This window comes from Brachionichthys hirsutus, chromosome 3 (assembly GCF_040956055.1).
Source record: "Brachionichthys hirsutus isolate HB-005 chromosome 3, CSIRO-AGI_Bhir_v1, whole genome shotgun sequence".
In the NCBI taxonomy this organism is placed as follows: domain Eukaryota; kingdom Metazoa; phylum Chordata; class Actinopteri; order Lophiiformes; family Brachionichthyidae; genus Brachionichthys; species Brachionichthys hirsutus.
Genome location: NC_090899.1, coordinates 3,415,190 through 3,436,486, shown reverse-complemented (window position 1 = coordinate 3,436,486; position 21,297 = coordinate 3,415,190). Strand labels below are relative to the sequence as shown.

General features: G+C 41.9%; 3 protein-coding genes across 3 annotated transcripts; 1 reads left to right on the top strand and 2 right to left on the bottom strand.

Annotated features, from left to right (window-relative positions):
• Nucleotides 1-46: 46 nt before the first annotated feature.
• mecr (mitochondrial trans-2-enoyl-CoA reductase) lies at nucleotides 47-3,513 on the bottom strand. Its single transcript, XM_068758850.1, has 10 exons — nucleotides 3,191-3,513; nucleotides 2,201-2,298; nucleotides 1,966-2,097; nucleotides 1,726-1,869; nucleotides 1,452-1,554; nucleotides 1,110-1,212; nucleotides 927-1,000; nucleotides 770-830; nucleotides 623-695; nucleotides 47-537 (listed from the first exon to the last, which is right to left on the bottom strand). The coding sequence occupies exons 1-10, from the start codon at nucleotides 3,382-3,384 to the stop codon at nucleotides 374-376; spliced, it is 1,146 nt and encodes a 381-aa protein (XP_068614951.1). The 5' UTR covers nucleotides 3,385-3,513; the 3' UTR covers nucleotides 47-373.
• A 3,590-nt stretch (nucleotides 3,514-7,103) lies between these two features.
• On the bottom strand, nucleotides 7,104-14,146 carry lin28aa (lin-28 homolog Aa). Its single transcript, XM_068760323.1, has 4 exons — nucleotides 14,137-14,146; nucleotides 13,109-13,281; nucleotides 9,613-9,797; nucleotides 7,104-7,320 (listed from the first exon to the last, which is right to left on the bottom strand). The coding sequence occupies exons 1-4, from the start codon at nucleotides 14,144-14,146 to the stop codon at nucleotides 7,104-7,106; spliced, it is 585 nt and encodes a 194-aa protein (XP_068616424.1).
• A 1,799-nt stretch (nucleotides 14,147-15,945) lies between these two features.
• LOC137914054 (glycoprotein endo-alpha-1,2-mannosidase-like protein) lies at nucleotides 15,946-20,375 on the top strand. Its single transcript, XM_068757677.1, has 5 exons — nucleotides 15,946-16,465; nucleotides 17,519-17,628; nucleotides 19,114-19,190; nucleotides 19,592-20,224; nucleotides 20,330-20,375. Exons 1-5 carry the CDS (start codon nucleotides 15,946-15,948, stop codon nucleotides 20,373-20,375), a joined length of 1,386 nt encoding a protein of 461 aa, XP_068613778.1.
• The last annotated feature ends 922 nt before the right edge of the window (nucleotides 20,376-21,297 follow it).

Here is a 21,297-nt window from a genome sequence, read left to right as displayed (position 1 = left end):
ACATTTCTACCTAATCATATTACTGTGTATTTAATAAAAACAAAAATGGAGACAAAAGCTTTTTATTGGCTGAATCTTCCTTTAACAGGCATAATCAGTGATAAACTTTGATTGCAGTCTTACTCGTGTCCTTATAACATCAAATAAAGTTATCTGGGTTCCCGTTATCCCATAATCGCTATATAAATAGTTAATGAGTTTTTAATTATTTGATGAACTTATAACATTACAGATAAATGGACTTTGAGCCATCCGCAAACAAGCTGAATCAGTGGGGCAGTGAATCAGTGACACATTGAAGATAACGTGAAAATGCTCGTGTTATGCTGCAGGTTTATACTCTGGGAGAGCTGGTTGTGTAGCATTTGTACGTTCACATGATGAGGACCTGTTTAGCTGAAATGAAAGGCTGCATGGCTGCATCCAGACCCTTGCTGTACTCCTGAAGGCCCACCTCGGTGCAGACGGGAGCCGTCAGCTTTCCCTGCCGGATGAGGTCGCACAGTTCACCCAGCATGGCTCGAAATGCCTTTCCGTCTAAGAAGAAATCATATTTATGGTCAAATTAGTTCCAAAACATTTATTTAGGTATCTTGATCTACAAAACTCCCGACCGACTCACCGCTTGAGCAGTCTTTATGCCACTGAGTGATCCAAAATCCTCGAACCTTCACGTCCTTGAAAATGAGCGCACCCTGGAGAGGATGGGTTTATTAAAAGTGCCGATAGAAATATTTAATCCGCGAGGCTCAAAGACGTTTCAGCTCACCACAGGGATAGTAACTGGCTTTTTGGCCATGCCCCCATATGTAACCATAGTTGCTCCATTCCTGGAGATGAAGAGAGGAAAATTGGGGGATTTTGTGACTATACTTTTCTTCAGAGTCAGATATCAGACAAACATCATCCAGAGCGAACATCCTTACTGCAGATGACGGAGCAATTCTGTTGCACTCTTGCCTCCGACTCCATTCAGTGCTAGTTTAGGTTTTGGACAGATCTGTGAGAATCAATAATAAATAAATAAAATGCAATAAGAAATCATTCATATGTGATGAGTATTTCACAGAATAATTAAAGCCACATGACCGGATCTCAGTCCCACTGACCCTGAATAATTCCTTCATCTCAGGCTGCCTGAGCGCCTCTTCTTTGATCACGTGCGTCGCCCCAATGCTCTTCAGCCTTTCGCTGAGCTCTGCAAACTCTGGCCTGTGAAAACACCCATAAATTCAACATACAAAAGAGAACACCGTCTGTTAATCTTGGACAAAACACACACACACACACACACACACACACTATCTCATAGCAAGGTGAGTCTCAGGAAGACACTGATAACCCAAGTCAATGATTAGGACAGAGAAGTTCAGGCTTGATAAACATGACTGGCGATAAAGTGCATCCGGGTAATTATTTATCATCTCTTAATATGATTTGACGGGCTTCACCTGTCTCTGACCACGTTGATCGTGTTTATTCCTCTTGCAGCAGCAATCTGTATTACAGCTTGTCCCACGCCGCTGTTGGCTGCATTCTGAATCACGGAATCGCCTGCAAAGAAGAGCAGCTTGAGGGCCCCATTGGCGGCTAAAACCACAACACTGCCTCTGGTGTTATCATCTGTTTATCAGCGTTCCCGCTGATTAATGAACACTCTAAGATTCTTTCTTATTTTTTTTTTAAAGAAACTACTGTTATCAGCCTGTTTTTGGAAATAATTACCAGGCTTGAGATCCTCAAAGTCAGATAGCATCCTGAAGGCAGTGCAGGGATTCACCTTTAATGTAGCGGCACACAACAAGGGAATGTCTTTCGGCAGCGAGACGAGCGCATCCTCAGGCAGCACCGCCTCCGTCGTCCAGGTCCCTGCTCTCAGAAAGGTACGCAAGCTTTTGGCTCTCATGCTGGGAAACGTCATTGTGAGGCTGCGGACCTATTCATGCGATTCGACGTGTAATTTACCTAAACCTGAACTTCTCGGGATGACCCAATCCCCTGCTTTGATGGACTTCACATTGCTGCCCACCTCTAAGACCTGAGCCACTCCCTCATTTCCCCCAACAGCTGGGAGGTCAACAGAGATGCCGTAAGTACCTGAGAACAAATGTCAGATGAAGTTGCCCTCATACTTTACAAAAATAAATACTGCGTTGATTTTCTTGACCATCTTGTTGGTCTTGTGCAATAAACCAAAAACCTTGGATCATGTTGATGTCAGCTGGGTTGATTGGAGCTGCCAGCATTTTAACCAGAACATCATTTACGCCTCTGGAGGGCAGATCTATATCTTCCAACCTGAAAAAAAGAAAAAAAGCATTTGATAATCAATGTATTGTTGCAGTAATTTCTAAAGCAATATTTGTTACAGAATACTTCAAAGTGATGCAGAATCCAGGATCTCTTGTGGATCGTAACAAAAATTGAATCAAATATTCCTGGTAAGATTCCCCAACATTTCCTGAAAATTTTATCAAGATTTAATTCTAATATGTGATAAAATGGAGACCTTTTCAGTAGTGGATTGAAATCCAGGGTTGCCATGTTATTCGTTTTGATTGTTTTTTTATTGTTTAAATAAGACTTGAAATGTTCTACTAATTACCCAATCTTATGAAAAAGCTAACGCAACTGACTTGTTATGAATTTCCGATGCAACTAGATATCAAGCAACGCAAAATGAGACAATTCATAATAAGTACATAATAGGGTTACTTTATACGCTTTCAGCAGGAGTTCAATACAAGTTTTGAACAGGCAACCAATTAAATATGAACTCGTGTTGCATCCGAAATATATATATCCATCCAGATTCAGAACTTTTTTGCGTTACCTTGCCCACAAGTCAAACAGACAGACAAACCAACACAGGAGAAAGCATAACCTCCTATTGAGTAATGTCGCACTCTGTCCTTAGGGGGCAGTAATGAGTAGTGTAGTGAATTGGAGCACCAACAACAGAGGAGAAGAAGTCGAGACAGAACAAAACTTGCTACAGCTACTGTCAAAGCATTATTAACAAGCAAAACTACAAGTGCTTTCATACACAAGTCAATTTCACAAAACTTTAAGAGCAAACTGACAGTTTAGAAAATGTACGTCTGACCACCAAAGCGCACGCCCGCCTCCCCAAGCCGACTGTACAAGCAGGAATAAGCTTTGTATAATTTATCTTAAAGGCGACTCTTACTGAACGACTTTTGAAGGGTCTCCGTGTTCTCTGTAGAGAAGAGCTTTGCATGTCGGGGCTTGAAGTCCAGTTGAATGACTGAAGAGGGAAACATTAACATTATCGTCGCGTCTTGTGCATTTTGATAACGCAGAGTTTCTTCTTCTGAGGATCGACTGGCTTCTTAAATAGGCTCTGTGAAGTAAAAGCCGCATCACGACGCAGGAGTAAACGTCCAAAACGTAAAAAAAAGACCACTACTCCCCCCCCCCGCCCCCCAAAAAACTGTCAATTTAAATGTGACGTTTGGTAGCTGTCCTCCTGATCAGTCATACTGGACTTCACCCATAATGTTCGTCATTGACGATAAAGACAGAACAGCGCCCCTGACGGACACAACGGGTAAGTACAGCCGTTTTGGCCCCATAGGGTTGCCGTACATTTTATTTCACTTGACGCTGCATAGTTTTTTTATAAGTGTTGTTTTACAATGGTTCTTTTATTCAAATGCACAATTTACTGGTCAAGCTATGTTCTGAATATTTAACAGAATTACTGTTTATTGTTACATCTGAAAATGTAAGGTAATCCCGTTTTATAAAAAGCTCTTAATGGACTAGGACCAAGTTTCCTTTTATGTTTCCCTTTGAGACCATCTGCTGGTGGTTAACTGAAGTTTCCCAGCTCCAGACAAATAAAGAAAACTGGATGCACTCGTCGAGCTGAATTTTTGTTCCCAGTCCCAGTTCCCTGTTTAGCATCCAGGATAGACATACACCCCACAAAGGATGTGCTAGTTAAACACAACAATAATAGTTACCATGTCTGGAATTTTACTTTCAATACTGTAGCACACTTTGCTGAGAATACATGAGTACATTCACTCTACTGTAAGGAAAAAAAGACACATGAATATTGACATATTTCCTAGGAAATGGAAATCTTTACACATGGAAACATAATAACAGCAATACTTTGAATTACCTACATGTTGCTCATCGCTGACACTGGTTTGTATCAGCCATTAAATCAAGATAGCCGTTTTATGGCAATCAATACATTCAGTAATACTTGCACATGTTTGGAAGTAGCTTTGATGCTACAGAAAACCTTGATGCATCAAATATTACCCTGAGCACAGAGCTTTACAGGTCTTTTGATTTTCACGGTATATCTAACCCACCTAACACCCGACAATCATAATATCACAAAATCACAGGGTTGCTTCAATCAGAATGCAGCTCATGTTTCCAAAAATATAGAAACACCAAGTACAGCAGAGTATTACTAACATTACAAGAATACAGTTCAACTGTTGATCAACCTTTGCAGTCGATTCAAGTTAGAGTGTGACAGCAGAGTAAAATCTGTTTTGTAGGGATTTCAAAGAAAGTTGATCACCCTTTAAAATGGAGAGAAATTAAAATTTTAAAATCAGAGGATACACTGCAACAACAATCATGGGAGGTGTGGCATTAAACATAAAAATACATGGGAAAGTAAAGGATTCTATCTAAACAAAGAACTTCTCGAACAATATGTCCTTCTCATGCAATGGGTGAAGTTAAACTAAATATTACAACATTTAAACTAAAAAGAAACATCACTCAGAAAGTAGGGTGTGAAATAACAGTTGAATATTAAGTCTTGAATGACACATTATTTTTGTCATAAGCACTGATAGTCAGAAACACCAAGTATCGGAGACGTGTTGAGATGAGACAACCCTGGATTATACACTACTAGCCCCAGTCCCTGTAAAAGTAGTTTTGCTACATCCCCATCTACAATGAATAAAAAATACAACAATAAAAGACAATTTTCTTTGCATCATATCATGGCAGGCTATACCAATGGGAAGAAAATATCAAGATAATCATCACTCTGAGCGCACGGAGAGTAAACAAAGTAAAAGAGTCACAATCCTCAATCTTAACTGTTTAACTCTCAATCAATCTGAAGTAATCCCTGAGTTTTCAGATTGACAATTCCTGAGATGAGCCTGAGTGGAGGTATTTCTTTTTCCAACCATCAACTTTACGTGAAGATCTAAAAAAAAAAGTCACATATATTCAAAAGAGATTAAGCTGAATCTAAAAAAGAAATTCATGCATTTTACACAGGAATAGTGCAGTGAAACATTGCATTGGTTTTAGCATAGATAGGAACAACAATGGGAGTCTTCAGAAATCCTCACTGTGCACAAGAATATAGAACACAAAAAAAAATCATACAAGGCAAAGAAATTAAGAAATTCACAGTTTTCATCAACCCTCATAATGCTATGTACCTGTACAGCATGTACTCCATATAGTTGTAAAATATTACTGGTATTACAAAGTACCTTGATGTTAAAACGTCACACGCAGCACTGCATGATGTTTGGTGGGTTTGTGATGTTTACCATTCATCGCTGAGAAGCTTCAAAAGGAGTACGTAGAAGGAGAAGCGGATGGAAATAAATTAGTAGTATTTCTTTTTTCAAAAGGCTTTAGAATAATTTTACATATATATTAAGGGTGTTCAGGTCTCGCCAGCTTCTCCTGTAAAACGGGAGTAAAATTCTGATTGGCTAGCTAGTTCTACTCACTCCTCCACGCAGGCTCGGTGTTCCTGAACTATAAACCCACTGAGGGTTATAGGGAGGTAATATCTTAAATAACTACCTAAAAATGGATCACACAGGTAAAAATAAAAACACCAGCCCGTCCCACTGGCAACATCGTGGCTGATTCTGCCTCACTTTATTCAAGTATCAAGAGGAGAGCTAGCTGGACACTTCAGTACCTCAGCGCAGATCAAGTACATTTTTGAAAGTGATGATGTTCCTGCATTAGGTTTGATATAATAGTGGTTGGAATGCTATCAAATCCAATGAGGACATTATAACTATTTTTCATCACGGATTTGGGGAAACCTATATGGGAGTTTTGACACATATCTTACAGGTAAGCGAGCATTAAAGGTGACTCTTTGCACAAGCACAACAGGCCGCACTTGACTTTTTCCAAATACTATGTTGGGTGTGGCGTTCAAGAGATTGGTGGCGATGCCGTTTAAAAACTAGCGCGAAAGTGATTTTTAGCGAATCCATCCACAATCTCCATCGCTGTATTCTGTCGATGTTTGGTTTGCTGTTAGTAGTTGTAATTATTCTTTTTTGGTAGCAGTCCATACATGTACCAATGAGGTATTCTGTGCAGCTTTGGACAGCCAGCAAAACGCTGGGTGAGAATTATAAAATGATGGGGGGGGGGGGAAGAAAATACTCTTAGCCAAAAACTGGAAGCAGCTTCTGGTTCAACATTCATTTGGCCCCAGGATTACTGGATGGTCGGTTGCAATATTTGCAGATTACAATACACTGCCTATAGCTATATCCTAAAAACCCATCCCATGTGTTTTCACTAACCCCTCATTATATTCACAGTAACATTCTTTGCAGAGGTATCAACGGTCTCTGCCTTGTCGATAGTGAGGTGTAACAGTCAGGAAGGAAAATGTAAGGCAGCAAAAGTGTAGAGCTATACATCTATACTTAACGACATTGACTGAGTATAATGCAAAAACAGAGGATGTATATTGTCCACAGTGTAAGTACACTAGAAAAGAAATAAAACAGATTCTACAGAAACTCTTCACGATAAATCTGTTACATGGCATTGCTCACTATCTTTATCCACTCGGAGAACGACAATGATTTAAACATTTAAAAGCGTCCCGAGTGCAATAATTCGGCAGCATTCCTGAGTGTTACACCAAATGAAAACAACACAAAAACAATGTGAACATTTTCAAAAGTATATATATATTTTTTTAAACCTGAGGTAGTTCCAAAAGCAGCTTCAACAGGTGGAGGGGGATTGCGTGTACCTTCTATCAGTCTAAGCTGCTTGATTGGCCTCTGTGCTTCCTCGGTGTCAGTATTTCCGTATTAATCAGATATCTCGGGAAGCGGCACGGAGAGGCTGTGCTTCTCGTCTCCTTTCGAGGGGGACGGGTTTCCCTGAGAACCCGGTGAGGACTGTTGTGCTTTGATTGGGCAGTTAGCAACCATGTGGTCAATGCTTTGGCAGAAATGGCATTTCTTGGGCTGGGGTGGCAACTTGCACTCTTTGGCATGGTGGTCCAGGGCTCCACAGTTGTAGCACCTATGAGAGGAGAGGTCATTTACTCAGATGTAATGTAGCAGCAGATAAAAAGATATGATAGATAAATCTGGGCTATATTTTCGCAAAATATTTGAATATTTAAAAAGGGTCTTTTTCCATAAAACATTTGAATTAACTCTTCTGGCCACCAGATACACGTCTAATATTAATTCCTCTTCTTTGGTTCGAATTTGGTCTCCTTCTAGTGTGACATCCTGCTTACATCTCCAAAGTTTAAGTAAAGCCACATAAAGACGAGGAATAAACAGCCAAAGCACATTTTCAGAGTGTAGTAGGACTTCAAGTTACATCCGTTTGCCACTAGGTGGCAACATTTCCCTAACACTAACCCTGGAATGGCTTCAGGTTCAAGAGGCTAGTACGGTAAATCTTGCAAGGGCATTTCAGGTCAAATCCCATTCTCTATATTGTACTGAATAGAGAAGCAGGGCTCGTAAAAAAAAAAAAAAAAACTAAACCATGCCCTGTTTCCAAGATGACAAAACCTCCTTTCTAGCTACCTTTTTGCATTCAGAGGTTTCTGTAAAGCATTCAACAGTACTACAGAATATTATCTCCTTGTATATCGAACAGCTTGCCCTATTTGTCACATTAAAAAAACTTCCTGTTGCAGTCTACTGTGTCAAAGTGAAACATCCCTTTCATAAGTATTGAACGTTAGAAACGAACGCCATCGCTATAGAATGGCCACGTGTGCAGGGCTGGAAGACAGATGGGTGTCGGGCGTGATGCGGTGTGCCACTGCATACCCCCCCCCTGCTACAATCACAGCAGCAGCAGATGAGGCTTGAACAAGGTGGCTGCCAGGGGTCGGTGTGGCTTTGTGGTGGTGGCCGTTAGGGGTGGTGTCAAGGTCTAAACCATCACATTGCAGGAGCTCCCTACATCAGCATCCATCAGGAAGGGGAAGTGGTCCCTTTGTCTAAAAAAGCTGTAGTAATGACCTCTGAGCCCTGCACCTCTCCTGAGTTCTCTCACCACCAATCCCATCCCAGCCCCCCACAACCTTTGCATTTACTCATACACTGTTACCATGGCAACCCTGACCTTTCACCCCTTTGCCCAGGCTCTTACATCTGTTATCAATTAAATGGACAGGAGCTTTTTTTCCCCACCTTCATTCTTTTATATACCCACATACACACACACACACACACACACTCACCCACAAAGGTGATCTGTGAAATGTGGACCGGAAAACAGCCGCAAAGCACAAATACAGAAGCAAGAATCGAAATGAAACTACCTAGCATGATGATTAGTTATAAATGTTATCAATCAATCATATATAAGCCAATGCAACGCCAGCCAGTATTGCATATTGAAATGTGCTGAAGGGGGGGGAGGAATATCTTTTCAATGGATCAGTGAGGCCTCGGGAGGTTGATCGAACCACTGCTAGCCTCTCAGGAGTCTTTGAGGCAGTAATGATCTCAGTTCTCACACTGACTACTCTCTGGCTCTAATCACAGCTGACAGGAGTTGATGCACCTCTAAACCTTTGCTATGTGACCATTCAAAGAATGCCTCAAAAACCACGGCCTCCCTTAGTTGTTGTTTTTTTTTTTTTTTTCTTTCCCTTGGAGGGACCTCATAGTTTTGTTTTGCTTGAAACTTAAAAGTGTAAATTTACCAATTTATCATCCCTTAAGAGGCTATTCAAAACCAGCAACAACTAAGTGTAGCTAATATTTCTGTTATTAAAATTGTGACATTGTTCGGTTAGTAGTTTGATTTTTGGAATTACGAATCACAATGACCGAATAGGGTTTTGTGTAGGGAGAGCCACTGGGTGTGAATTCACCAGGGGCCAGCAGATTTAAATAGTTATTGATCCAGGTCACAAGTCAAACCTTCTGGTGTGACCCTCGCTGGGGCTAGAGTTGGGGGTTGGGGTTGAGGAAGAGGAAGGAAATTGGGGAACAACTATTACACCATTGTATATCTGATCCAAGTGGACATAAAATGCTAGCAATTCCTTTCTAATAAACTATTTGTGCTATCTGTCAAAAATAAATTGCATACTTTTATACAAATTACTTTTTTTAGTAATAAAATCAAAGCTTCAATCAGATGCTGGTTTTTTCATAACAGGATCGTACATAGTCTACTCTAAGGCTTTCAACTCAATTAGATACTATGAAATACTTTCAGGATATTTTAGTATGTAAATCATTTTTAAAAATGTAATCTATTGATGAGTTTCCATCTAACGTCTAGGAAAGGAGCATCGATCTAAATCTAAATCTTTCACAGCCTATCTCTGCTCACCTATCTCCTTTTGAGCGCCGCTTCTGGACCTTCTTGCCTTTTGGTCTCCGTTCGCTGCCCAAGCAGGGGGCGCCACCTGGTCCGGTGACTCTCTGTGACTCCAGGCCCTTCGAGGACTTTTTGAACGTAAACTCGACCGCTTCGCCTTCCTTCAGGCTGCGGAAGCCTTCCATGTGCAACTTGCTCTGAAAAAGGTGACAGGAAGAGGATTCGGCATTTACGTTAGCAACGGTGAAACCCAGTGGCGTTCTTGTGCAAACACAGACTGTCTAGTACTTTCTACAGAATCATAAATAGAGTAAAGCGATGTTTCTGAAAATCAGCACTGTTCCGAGCCTCTGCATATGACACATTGGGACCCCCCCCCCCCACCCCACCTATTCTTCACTTAATACCATCAGCATTTATCAGGTATCTGGTATTTTAATCTGATCATGATCTCTCACCTGATTAACTCTCAAGCACTACAAACCTTACTCTTACCACCCTGCCCACCATCTCTACTGGCCTGGGGGGCAGATTTGTCTTTTTTTTTTTTGTTGTTGCTGTGTATGAGTGGTAAATCTAATGAGGATAACCTTCAGCCCATCCCCCCTCTCTGGAAGAACAGCATTCCACATTGCTGCCCCCACCCTATCACTTATCCCACCCACATCACAAAGCTCCCACTAACACACCGGCCACCAACACTAACCCCAAACAGCAGGATGCAGGGTGAGGGCTACGGTTTGGGGGGTGGGGTGAGAAGACAGTGTGGCTTCTCGGTTGGGGGGTCAGGGTGACATTCCTTGGATGGTTGTGTGGCAGAAAGATGTAGAAGATAAAGGTTGAGACTGACCAAATAGCATTCTTGATATCAGTGTTTGATCATTTTTTTCTTTGTGAAAAATGATTCCGTGTTGTCAGAGAGACGTGTTGGTGCGTCAACAATGGCTTGGCCGCTTTGGGTAAACACCAGCTCCCCCCCCCGGTTCAGCATCATATTCACTGAAACTATGTTCAACCTGGTTTGACCTTTAAAGATACTCTTGTTGATACCAGAAGTATTTTACATACAGAGAAGAAATAAAAGATAAAGGAAAACACGGGATTATAATTACAAAAGACTTTTGGCACAGGAAAAGAAAGATCCGCAATGTTACAAGTTTATTTAATTTCTGAATAAAAAGCCGAAATATTTGCCTTTTTTACAAAGATGCCAGGAATAAAAACAAAATGTCTTCCACTCAACTTTCAACTAAATTCAAGAGGAGAATCCTTTAAAACAGTTAATCCTTTAAAAGATGGAATGCAAAGATGATAAATGCAGCTTCAGATTAATTAACCAATAAGGAGGCACGTTAGTCTACTCGTAAAGACCAATATTTCTAATGAGCTGCAAACTATCGGCTCACAGTCGAGCATCTCCTGCAAACTTTTAAGCCATAAATACGCACATCTGGGGGAACCATGACACTTGAGTGACGACATGCACATCAGCAGAACCTCAGTTCCCTCAGGCCTTGGTGACCGTTAATCCACTTCCTCTCTTGCATGCGACTGTCTCCATCCCTTAACAGACGCTCAGCAGCCGCATAACCTTTACCTGGTTATCCACTAACACGCAGGTAGATAAGGGCGGGGCGAGGGCCCGGTACAGAGGTGTCATCAGTGGAGCCTGCTGTAATCTATCTAGTACGCGTCTGGAAGCCGAGCGAGGCAGAGAAAGACATCAGAGCAGGAAGGAACAATAGCAGGGCTGCTGCTGAGACAAAGACGGGGTCGGGCACGGCCGAGGGGGGCTTCATTCGGATGCATGGCTCTATTGTCCATCTGCACAAAGGCCACAGGACCCCGGGAGTTAATATTCCCTGACACGCGGGCACTAATTTTGGGGTAGGGGCCTTTTTAATTGCCATAACCCCCCACACATTCATCATCGAAGCACGCATGTTTATTTTATCTAGCGAAGCAGACGGAAGGAAGTCATTGGTATTGAATTTCTTGTGGAAAAATAGAAGTAATGTTGTAGGTTATTCCGTGAGTAAAGCAGAGGACATCACAACTTCCTTCTTTCATTTCTTTGATGCAACATGTTTGACCTTGGATGATGATTTCTGCTCAATGTAGACAATGGCAGTTGGTATTACCTTTCATCAAACCACTAATCCATGTCGCTTTTTAATAAAAAAAAAAACTTTATAGCTATATAAAAGCTTGTATCCCCCAGATGAACTCAGAAAATAATATGGACTGTTTCATACAGATGTGTTGATATCCAATTAAATTAAACCTTTGAATGATGCATGATTTATTGCAGGGTGGAGGAATTTTGTGATCAAGGAAATTTACTTGAAATGAACCCTGAGAGCTCTCCCCTTAATAGTGCAGCACCACACCCACACACAAAGGGGGTGGGGGCGACTGGCAAAGAGGCTTTAATCACTTTATGACAGGAACCTTGAGGTGAATAAGCAGCAGTAGGGAAGCCTCTCATTCACATAACTTATCAGGCAGCAATGGAGGCGCTCTCTCACGTGAGGAGAAGTAGGAGGGAAATTCACCTCGACCTCCCACCCAGGTGAAACAAGGTTTCGGCTAAACCCAAATGAACCATTAAGTTCTTTCTTATACCTTCCTAAGACTAAATCAGACACAATAAAACCTCATGTGAGGCCTGTAAGAGAAAGAAATGATCACAAAGAGCAGATTCCAAGCAATAATTCACCCCAAAACAAGGTTTGTTTACAGTCAATAAGGGATCAATAACCTTTGTTTATTATTTATTTATTAAGACCAATCTCAAATCTTAAATTACGTTAAGACAGTTATGGTGAACTCTGATGTAAACTAAATAAAATGACTAAAATAAAATGTGATAAAAGAGTTCCCAGTTATACTTCATTAATTAACATTTCATTGATTCAACGCCCTTAAAGCACGAGGGCTGTGGAACACGTGTTCCCCCTGGGGAGGGAGAAACACCCACCAAAAGTGAACTTTTTTAACTTCCACATTAAAGCCCCCCTAAAACGGAGAGCTCTCGCGTTATATTTCACTTTCTTTGGAGCTAAGGCTGAAGGAGTTATGGCGGCCTTCTTTCAGGGATGATTAGGTCGGCGCGCACTATCACGCAGACCCGCATTCCTCCGCCCGTCCGCCGTGACCGAACTATCCTTCACTATTGGAGTAACATATTGTTTTATTATGTTCAGTTACACCTGATTAATTACAATAGTTTGACCCCATATATTTTTTTCATTGCGATTTTTGTATCTTTTTAGGAGGCCAGAAAGTTCAAAGTAAGTTGTTGCGTGGTTTGCGCCCCACCCTCCACGCACTATTGTTTTTATTTATTTTTTTTTTACCTGGATTTCTAATAAAGCAACATTGAAAAACAAACAAACATGGAAGCAGGTATATATTGGGAACCGGTGAGATCATCTCGCCCCTATTGATGGGGATTTAGAGGACTTTAGGTTTAAGGGAAGCCCCAAGGGACAGGATAGAATCTTACCTGATGGACAAACACATCAACCGGTTCGTCCAGCGGAACCCCTTCCCGATTGGTCATGGAGAGGAACCCGAAGCCCATGCGCACGTTGAACCATTTACACAAGCCGACCCCGTTGAAAGCCCGTGAGTCTTCCTCGGCGCTCGGTCCTTCATCCTCCTCGCTTTTACACATTCCTGCATGAAAAGTTGATGTGATTACAAAATGCGATTATGTTTATAAAAAATAAAATAAAATAAAAATAAAAAAATAAAAACGTTTCAAAAGGCTGGAAAAACTTCCCACGCACATCATCGATCAATATAGGAATCGATGAAAGGGAGATGAAGGCGGCATTTCGGTTCCTCTCTGGTAAAGTCTTGACTAATGTCGCAAAGGAAGTAAAAAATTGTACGAGATTGAGCAACAATAACAATAAAAAATATATATTTTTAAAGCGTTTTTAGAATTCTAATAATTTCGTTCAAGCGTTAATATTTGGTAGAACACGCGGATTTCAGGTCACGTGTTTGAACAATGCCTTTAAAACGTTCCATTGTAATCGGATGGACAGTTGACCAGAAGACGTCTTCATTAAATCCGATTTTAAAAAAAAGGAAAGAGATAAGACTGCAGGTTTTTTGTACTCAACCTGGGAAATCCTGATTGGAAACGGAGCCCATGTCTTCAGTTCTGCCTTGAGTCTTAATCAGCACCCAAGACACAGTTTCCCTTTTGCGCCCTCACACTGCGTAATCCTCGCGGATTGCCACTTTCACGCAAACTGCGGTGAAAAGCAGAAACTTTGCCGCAAGAGGGAAAGCGGGAGAGATAGGTAAACAAAAGGGGGCTGGCAGCCCTACCCCCCCCCCCCCCGCCCCTGAACAATGAGGGATGAAGGGAGGGTGGTGGGGGTCAAAGGGCAGATTTTTTTTGTTGACACCCCATCTCCTCCTCCTCCCTTACTAAAAAAAAAAAACCTGTAAAACAATGCAAGGACATCCAGCTCTTTCAGCCCTTTTTAGTTGCATCCTCCAAAGAGCCCAGCTTACCTTCTGCCATGTTTGAGAGCCAGTTTCCTCCCAGAGTCCGCTGCTGCTGCCTGAATCCGAGACGCTGGCTTCCTCTCTCCAGCGGTGGTCAGTATAGAAATGACCAGTCCAAAAAAACCTGCACCACTCTCGGTCACGTCCACGTGATTCACAATTAGAGTCCCCCAACGGATCGATCGATACGTGATGGAAAAGGCCCAAAATGTGGGCATCGACCAATCACGTAAATCCTAAATTCAGCCACTTCAACAACTTTACAATGTGGGATAATCTGTGTATAAAATATTAAATGTCAAAAACTATACTTTTTTCCCTGTTAAGATGTGTATGGGTACAGAATTAAATCACATTTCGCTTTATTTCTTTAAATGTGATGAGGTGGAAACAATTCACCTGAATTCAAAAAGGTCATTTTGATTAAATGTGGGTGTAGTTTTAACTCAATTAACTAGATTTACGTCTGCATTGTCTCCTGCAGCCAGAGAGAGGATTGTAATGGTAATTATGATTAAACACGGAGGAGGGAGGGGGGGGGGGGGGGTCAGTTTTCCTCCTAGGCTGCAGTGGAGGGAGAAACTACAACCACAGAGATGAAGAGATAGAATGTAAAAGGAAACAAAAGCAGATAAAACCCCCAAGATGGCCGCATGAAGACAAGCCAAGGTGGTTAAATGAATTGATGGATCAATAGTAATTGATCACATCACGCTAAACTGTTGACTCGTGTCCTTGAGGAGTGATGGATGATTAAGAGGAAAGTGATCTTAATGTTGTATCTATATAGTCAAAAGCAGAATTAACAAAAATATATCAACTTAACTGTTTTATTAGAGAATATGGAATCATTTATTATTTTGCTTTACTTTAACAAATGCTATGATAACAGAGAAAAAGTTTAATAACCGGAATACATTATAAAAAATGCTATTTCATGCTTTACTTTTATTTTACTGATAAAACATTAGAAATGTTTGATATGTAGATTCGTTGACAAGCTGTATCGGGGAAGAGGATTTAGGACTGGCTGGTTGCACTTTTCTGTGGATATAAAACTTACCGGTAACAATGTAACCTACATTTTTCATGAATGAAACCACCAACAGCTCCCGATGGATGCTTCAGAGCTGACCCGTCGATTTCAACGAAACTACCACAGCGACCTCTTGTGGACCCACCAAGTATTTATAGCCCTAAAACTTGTGGCTGACAGCTTTAAATGTCCCAACATGACAAAGGACAAAGGACATGCACTTTGTTAATGAATTACAGTTTCGCGTGTTTATAAATCTATAAACCTGAGATGATCATATAATTTGTAAAAACGGATCCATTGGAACATTTAATATTCTTTTGTTTTAAAGCCCAGTCCTCTAAAACGAATTAATGTAACCCCGGAGAAATACATTTGTTTTCGATTCGTCTTGATTTTGTTTTTTTTCTCACAAAATATTAGAATCTATTTTGAAACGTTGACGTTAAACCACGATTTCTGAAACGGAATATATATTTTATTTACTCAACAAGTAAACAACAACAAAAAACTATTATCATAACAATAATAATATAATAATCTCTTTTACACTTTTATTACTTCTCCCTCTCCGATGCTCAATACACGCATTAAATTGTTTATCGTAACTTCGAGTGAAACAGAATGTCCCGCGGTCCTTGAACGCAGCAGTCGAAGATCGCTTCTGTTCCACAAATGACCACTCGATGTCGGGATAGCTCTGAACTGATGGAGCGGAGAGAGAGAGAGAGAGAGAGTCCCGTCCTCGCTGTTTCCAGCTTCTTCCAGTCTAAACGAACATGTCCAGGCTGCGGCGGAAAGCTTGCGTCGCTCTCTTCCTCTTTACGACATTTATCTTTGGGGCCATGATGGGATTGAGGACCCTAAAGCCCAGTGACGGGTTCCCGGATCTGGCTCCGGGCTTCGAGCTCCAGCCGATGACAGGTGGGAAGATGGACCGGCGCTCCGTGTCCCGGCCCCGGGACGCCAGCACCGCGTCCGCGGGTCAAGCGTTCCAGGTTGGAAGTAACGCCAAAGAAGTTCTGCCCAACTCCGGTACCGAGGGCACCGTATTTTACGATGTCCACATTTTCTACTACACCTGGTACGGGAATCCTCACACGGACGGCAGATACATTCACTGGGACCACATCCTGGTTCCACACTGGGACCCCCAAATCGCCCCCAGCTACCCGAGAGGGAGGCACACGCCGCCGGAGGACATCGGATCCAGTTTCTACCCCGAGCTCGATCCCTACAGCTCGCGGGATCCGGACGTGTTGGAGTCCCACATGGAGCAGATCGGAGCGTCTGCAGCGGGTACGGTTCGGAGAGTTTCTTCATGGGGCAAAAAAAAAACAGAACTGAGTGTTTATTTTTAATTTAAGTGTTCAGCAGCGGCACAGAAAATGACTTATATAACCAGGAAGTTGCTTTTATTTTCGCTTGGAGGGGCAGAAAACAGTTTCAGCACCACACCTACTGGACAGCTCCCCCCCCCCCCCCACCCGCCGGTTAGTGTAGAACAGAAAGCCTTTATTGTCATTGCATAGTGGATATACAACTAGACTAGGAATTGTACACCATCCGGAGTGGTAACCGTACCCCCCCCCCCCGAAACCTCATCTCTGTGACGGATGGATCACAGGAGTCCTGCCTCACAATTCTTACTTGAAACTATTCATTTAACCAGACACCCCAGCCAGTCGGATGCTACAAGTACACTTGATGGCTGACTGATATCCTACCATTTTATAAATGTTCATAAAAAAAAAAGAGTGTGGGCTCGAGCATCCATATTCTTAATGCACACAGGTATACCTGGGTATTGTAGTCTAATAGGCTCCACGGCTCGCAGGTCTGAGTGCACTGATGTACCAGATCCTCTCCGTTGCCCAGTAATGCTGCGGCTGATATAGAACCAGCATCAGATCATAAACAGACTCAAGCTGCTCAGACAGTGTCACTAAAACGAGACGTAATAAACACTCAAAAGTTGATCAATCGATCATCAATCAGGTGCAGGATTCAGTTACATGAGATGCAAAACAATCAGAAAGAGAGTCAAAATGATTTAAGTTTAAAAACCTGTTCTATAAAATAGCGGTGGACTGGACATGTTCAGTGAGTTTGTAAAAAAAAAAAAAAACGTACAATTGATTAATGAGAGAAAATGTTTTACAGCACTATTTCAGGATTGTCATCATTTAGAAAAAAAAGAAATCCACAGGAAACCCATTCATCATTTCAGCAATGCATATGCAAACACTTTTTAGACGCAGGTCCTCTGCAGCAGAGGTCTCACCGGGGGGGGGGGGCATGTCGTCAGTCCAGGATGGATGATCGTACTCAAGAGTTTTCGTGTTTCTCCAGGTGTTCTTGTCCTGTCTTGGTATCCGTCTGGTCTAGCCGATGACAATGGGGAACCCGTGGAGGATTTGGTTCCAGCCGTACTGGATGCTGCATACAGACACAACCTCAAGGTAAAAGGCATTGGGTTATGGTTAGGGGTATATTTTGAGAGTGTATCAGTGAGACGTGAGCTACAGCTATGGGGAAAATCCCATAGCTGTAGAAAAGTAACGAATCAAATCTATTCAACTCAATTTTTTACAACATACTTTAAAATGCTGCAGGAATACGAGTGAATGCTCAATGATTTTAGCATTATATGTCGGCATCTCTTCGCGGTGGAGCAGGTTTTCTACTAAAATGCTGCTATCGTAAATTGCAGTGGCTGTTTAAAAAATACTTTTCCGTTGTTATTGAATCATCATTTATTTAGTCACAGGAAGTTTTTATATTATCTTTGTACTCTCCAGACAAACAGCAGATATGTGTCTTGTAAGTTGCAGAAACATACACAAAATAAACCTACAGAAATCTGAATGGAATTTGCCCACAATCTATTGTTTCAAATTTATTTCAAATTATATTTTTATTATTAGAAAGTAGAACTAACTAATAATTGTATTTGTATTTAGTAGCAGGTTGAGTTTAATGTACCCGAATGGAGCCTGTGTGGAAGGTCAGCTTTACAGCCATACAACATCTTGTCATCTACATAGAAATGAGTGCGTCAACACCTGAAATATAGATGAAACGAGGAAATGAAAGTGGGCCAAACACAGAATTTTGATGCACCCCATAAGTACAGAAATTCTACCTGACATGAGAATGCTTTTAAACTTGCTCAGCCGCCTCCTATGAAGCTGTTTCTTCCAATCAGGAGTTTGACTTAGTGATGAATGATTGGAGCGCATCAAGAGGATGGAGAGATATGATGTCAAATCATGTGACCTGTTGCCAGTTTGGTTAAAATAACTGTCCATATTGGTCCTTTCACCTTCAGTCAGGAAACAACAGGGAATTCTTATTGTTAATGAAGTCAAATTCACACCAGACTCTATAGAGATGGAAGACGAACGAGAGCTGTGTAGGAAGAGAAAAGAGCGATTCAATATCTTTCTATGTGAATTTAAAATGACAAACGAGAGACATGTTTGTATAAGTACGTCAGGTTTGTGTAACTCATCCGATGATGTCGTGTTAAAAAGCCCTTTCCCTCACTTCGCTTCATTCCCCGGGTGTTTGCTGAGTCAGAGGGGTTCACTTTGATCATACATTATTCAAAGTCTCTGAATTCTCTAATCCTGCTATAAAATATTCAATTTTCGCACACATTTTCCAGCTCCTTGCTTTGCTGCTTTTGATTTCACTAATGTTGCAAAGGGGGGGGGGGGGGGGGGCAGCAGCAGCATCTCCTCCTGCGTGACACAGTAATCAATAAATGTGAAACTTTTGATGTCATCATCATCATCATAGCCTCGAGGGCGGCACGATGATTTTTTTAAAGTCAATACTCGCTAAGGTCAGTGCTGACTGGTGGGATTTTCTGATGCCATAATATGATGAATGGAAACGAAAAAAAAAAAAAAAGGTGTGTGTCTATCTGCATGTCTTCTTAGGTCGCATTTCACATTCAACCTTACAGAGGACGCAATGAGCAGACTGTGCGCGACAACGTCAAGTACATCATCGACAGGTATACAGGAGCTCGTCTGGCAGGTTAAATGTTTACATTTAAATATAAAAACCATTAAGAATTCATGCACTCTTAGTCAGAACACGCTGATGCAAAGCAAAATACCTTCAGAGACTACATCTGAATATGTAAGGCCCCACTTTCATGACTTATGAATGACTTTTGGAGCGAAAGGATTGAAGCTGCTCTAAAAAAAAGCGTCTGCAAGAGAAAATATTCAGTTCAAACGTGTTTGAAACTGAAAAAGAAAAAAAAGAAAATCACCATATTTTGCCTCAGTGACTGATGACCAAAATGAAAAGTCACGCATAATCAATCATAAACTGCCAATAAAGGCTCGATGAATCATTTTGACCACTAACACTTCCCGTTAACCCTCTGCTGTTCCATTGCCGTTAAAGGTACGGAGACCACGGAGCTTTCTACAAGTACATCTCCAGCACGGGGACGAGTCTTCCTCTGTTCTACATCTATGACTCCTACCTGACTCCTCCAGACTCCTGGGCTGAACTCCTGACCCCCACCGGATCCCACAGCGTGCGCGGCTCGGCCTACGACTCCGTCTTCATCGCTCTGATCGTGGACGAGCGACACGAGCGCGACATCGTGGCGGGAGGCTTCGACGGCATGTACACCTACTTCGCCTCCAACGGCTTCTCCTTCGGCTCCTCTCACCGGAACTGGAAGGCGATCAAAGCCTTCTGCGACGGCAACGGCCTCCTCTTCATCCCCGGCGTCGGACCGGGCTACGTGGACGCCAGCGTCCGGCCGTGGAACAACCACAACACGCGCAACAGGGTCAACGGCCGGTACTACGAGACGGCCCTGCAGGCGGCGCTGGGCGCCAGGCCGGAGGTGGTGGCCATCACGTCCTTTAACGAATGGCACGAGGGAACGCAGATCGAGAGGGCCGTGCCCCGAAAGACAGCCACGCGGGTCTACCTGGACTATCGGCCGCACGGAGCCGGTCACTACCTGGCGCTGACGCGCCGCTGGGCGGAGCAGTTCCACAAGGAGAAGGCGCGGTGGCTCGCGTGAGCTTTTGGCAACGCACCGGTGGAAGAGCGAGAAAAGGATTTATTCTCGGTAAAGAAGCCTTCAGGGTGAATCTCGTGAAGCTGTTCTTCCATGCTGCGCAGGACCGGCAAAGATCCGACCCCGCTGTGGGTGAAAGCAGAACCGTAGCCGCGGAGGAGGAGACGTTTTTGGTTTGATTGCGCGCTGGGTCCGACGGGATGTAAAGGTTTGAACCTGCAAAGTGATGCTTTCAGGTTATTGCAGCCACGCATTCCACACTATTATTTGGAAGTGAAATAAAACGATGGACTATTTGGGAAAAAATCTCTCCAATATTAAAAAAAAAAAAAACTATTTATAAGGTTCGAGGAATCACTCAACCATTTTCATTTTGAGGAGTCGGATTATTTCTTTCTGGAATCTCTATCCATTGGTGATAAAGTGAATAAATTACTAATTTAAAGGTATTATATGTAATGTTTCTGCATTAAAATGTCAAAAAGCAACTGTACCTGTCACATTTTGATCAGTTTTGTACATATACCAAATGTACACACACAGATATCTGCAGTTTTATTTACTCAAACTTTCAGAAGTCTGGAAAGTTTTACCTGATAATTGCAAATTTGGAGTAATCCCCATTTTAGGAATTCAGCGGGAACATTTGCTGAAATAAAACATTAAAGCTGTGCAATACTGAAAATGTACATCTGACTGTGTGTATTTGTTCCAACTCTGATTTGATAAAATCCTTCAGTCTACAAAAGAAAAAGCTGTTTTTATGGGTTTTTTCGGCTCATTGGTTTTGATCGGCTTCTTTTCCCAGACATGATTTCACTCTATTACAAATAAAACAGAGTAAAAACCACAAATAAAGACAGAAGTTCTGTTTCTATCAGACAAATATTCTCCCAGGTCCGACATACTAATTATAAATATAACTGTGACCAGTTTTAGTGCCAGCCTGTAACTGCTGAGCATATAATAAATTGAATACAACAATTTAATGTGTATTTAAGCCATAAACAACCAACATTATTTTTTTATATAAAACTATTGAATAATAGAGAGCCAATACATTGTTGCTTTG

What these genes read in the sequence shown, in the direction of transcription:
- mecr (XM_068758850.1), bottom strand. Translation starts at nt 3,384, where the DNA reads ATGCGGCTTTTACTTCACAGAGCCTATTTAAGAAGCCAGTCGATCCTC. An exon ending in GAATTGCTCCGTCATCTGCA is followed by an intron (nt 831 to 926) that starts GTAAGGATGTTC and finishes CTTCATCTCCAG; the next exon opens with GAATGGAGCAACTATGGTTA. An exon ending in GCATAAAGACTGCTCAAGCG is followed by an intron (nt 538 to 622) that starts GTGAGTCGGTCG and finishes ATTTCTTCTTAG; the next exon opens with ACGGAAAGGCATTTCGAGCC.
- lin28aa (XM_068760323.1), bottom strand. An exon ending in TTGATGTGTTTGTCCATCAG is followed by an intron (nt 9,798 to 13,108) that starts GTAAGATTCTAT and finishes CACCTTTTTCAG; the next exon opens with AGCAAGTTGCACATGGAAGG. An exon ending in CGGCGCTCAAAAGGAGATAG is followed by an intron (nt 7,321 to 9,612) that starts GTGAGCAGAGAT and finishes CTCCTCTCATAG; the next exon opens with GTGCTACAACTGTGGAGCCC.
- LOC137914054 (XM_068757677.1), top strand. Translation starts at nt 15,946, where the DNA reads ATGTCCAGGCTGCGGCGGAAAGCTTGCGTCGCTCTCTTCCTCTTTACG. An exon ending in GATCGGAGCGTCTGCAGCGG is followed by an intron (nt 16,466 to 17,518) that starts GTACGGTTCGGA and finishes GTGTTTCTCCAG; the next exon opens with GTGTTCTTGTCCTGTCTTGG. An exon ending in CATACAGACACAACCTCAAG is followed by an intron (nt 17,629 to 19,113) that starts GTAAAAGGCATT and finishes ATGTCTTCTTAG; the next exon opens with GTCGCATTTCACATTCAACC.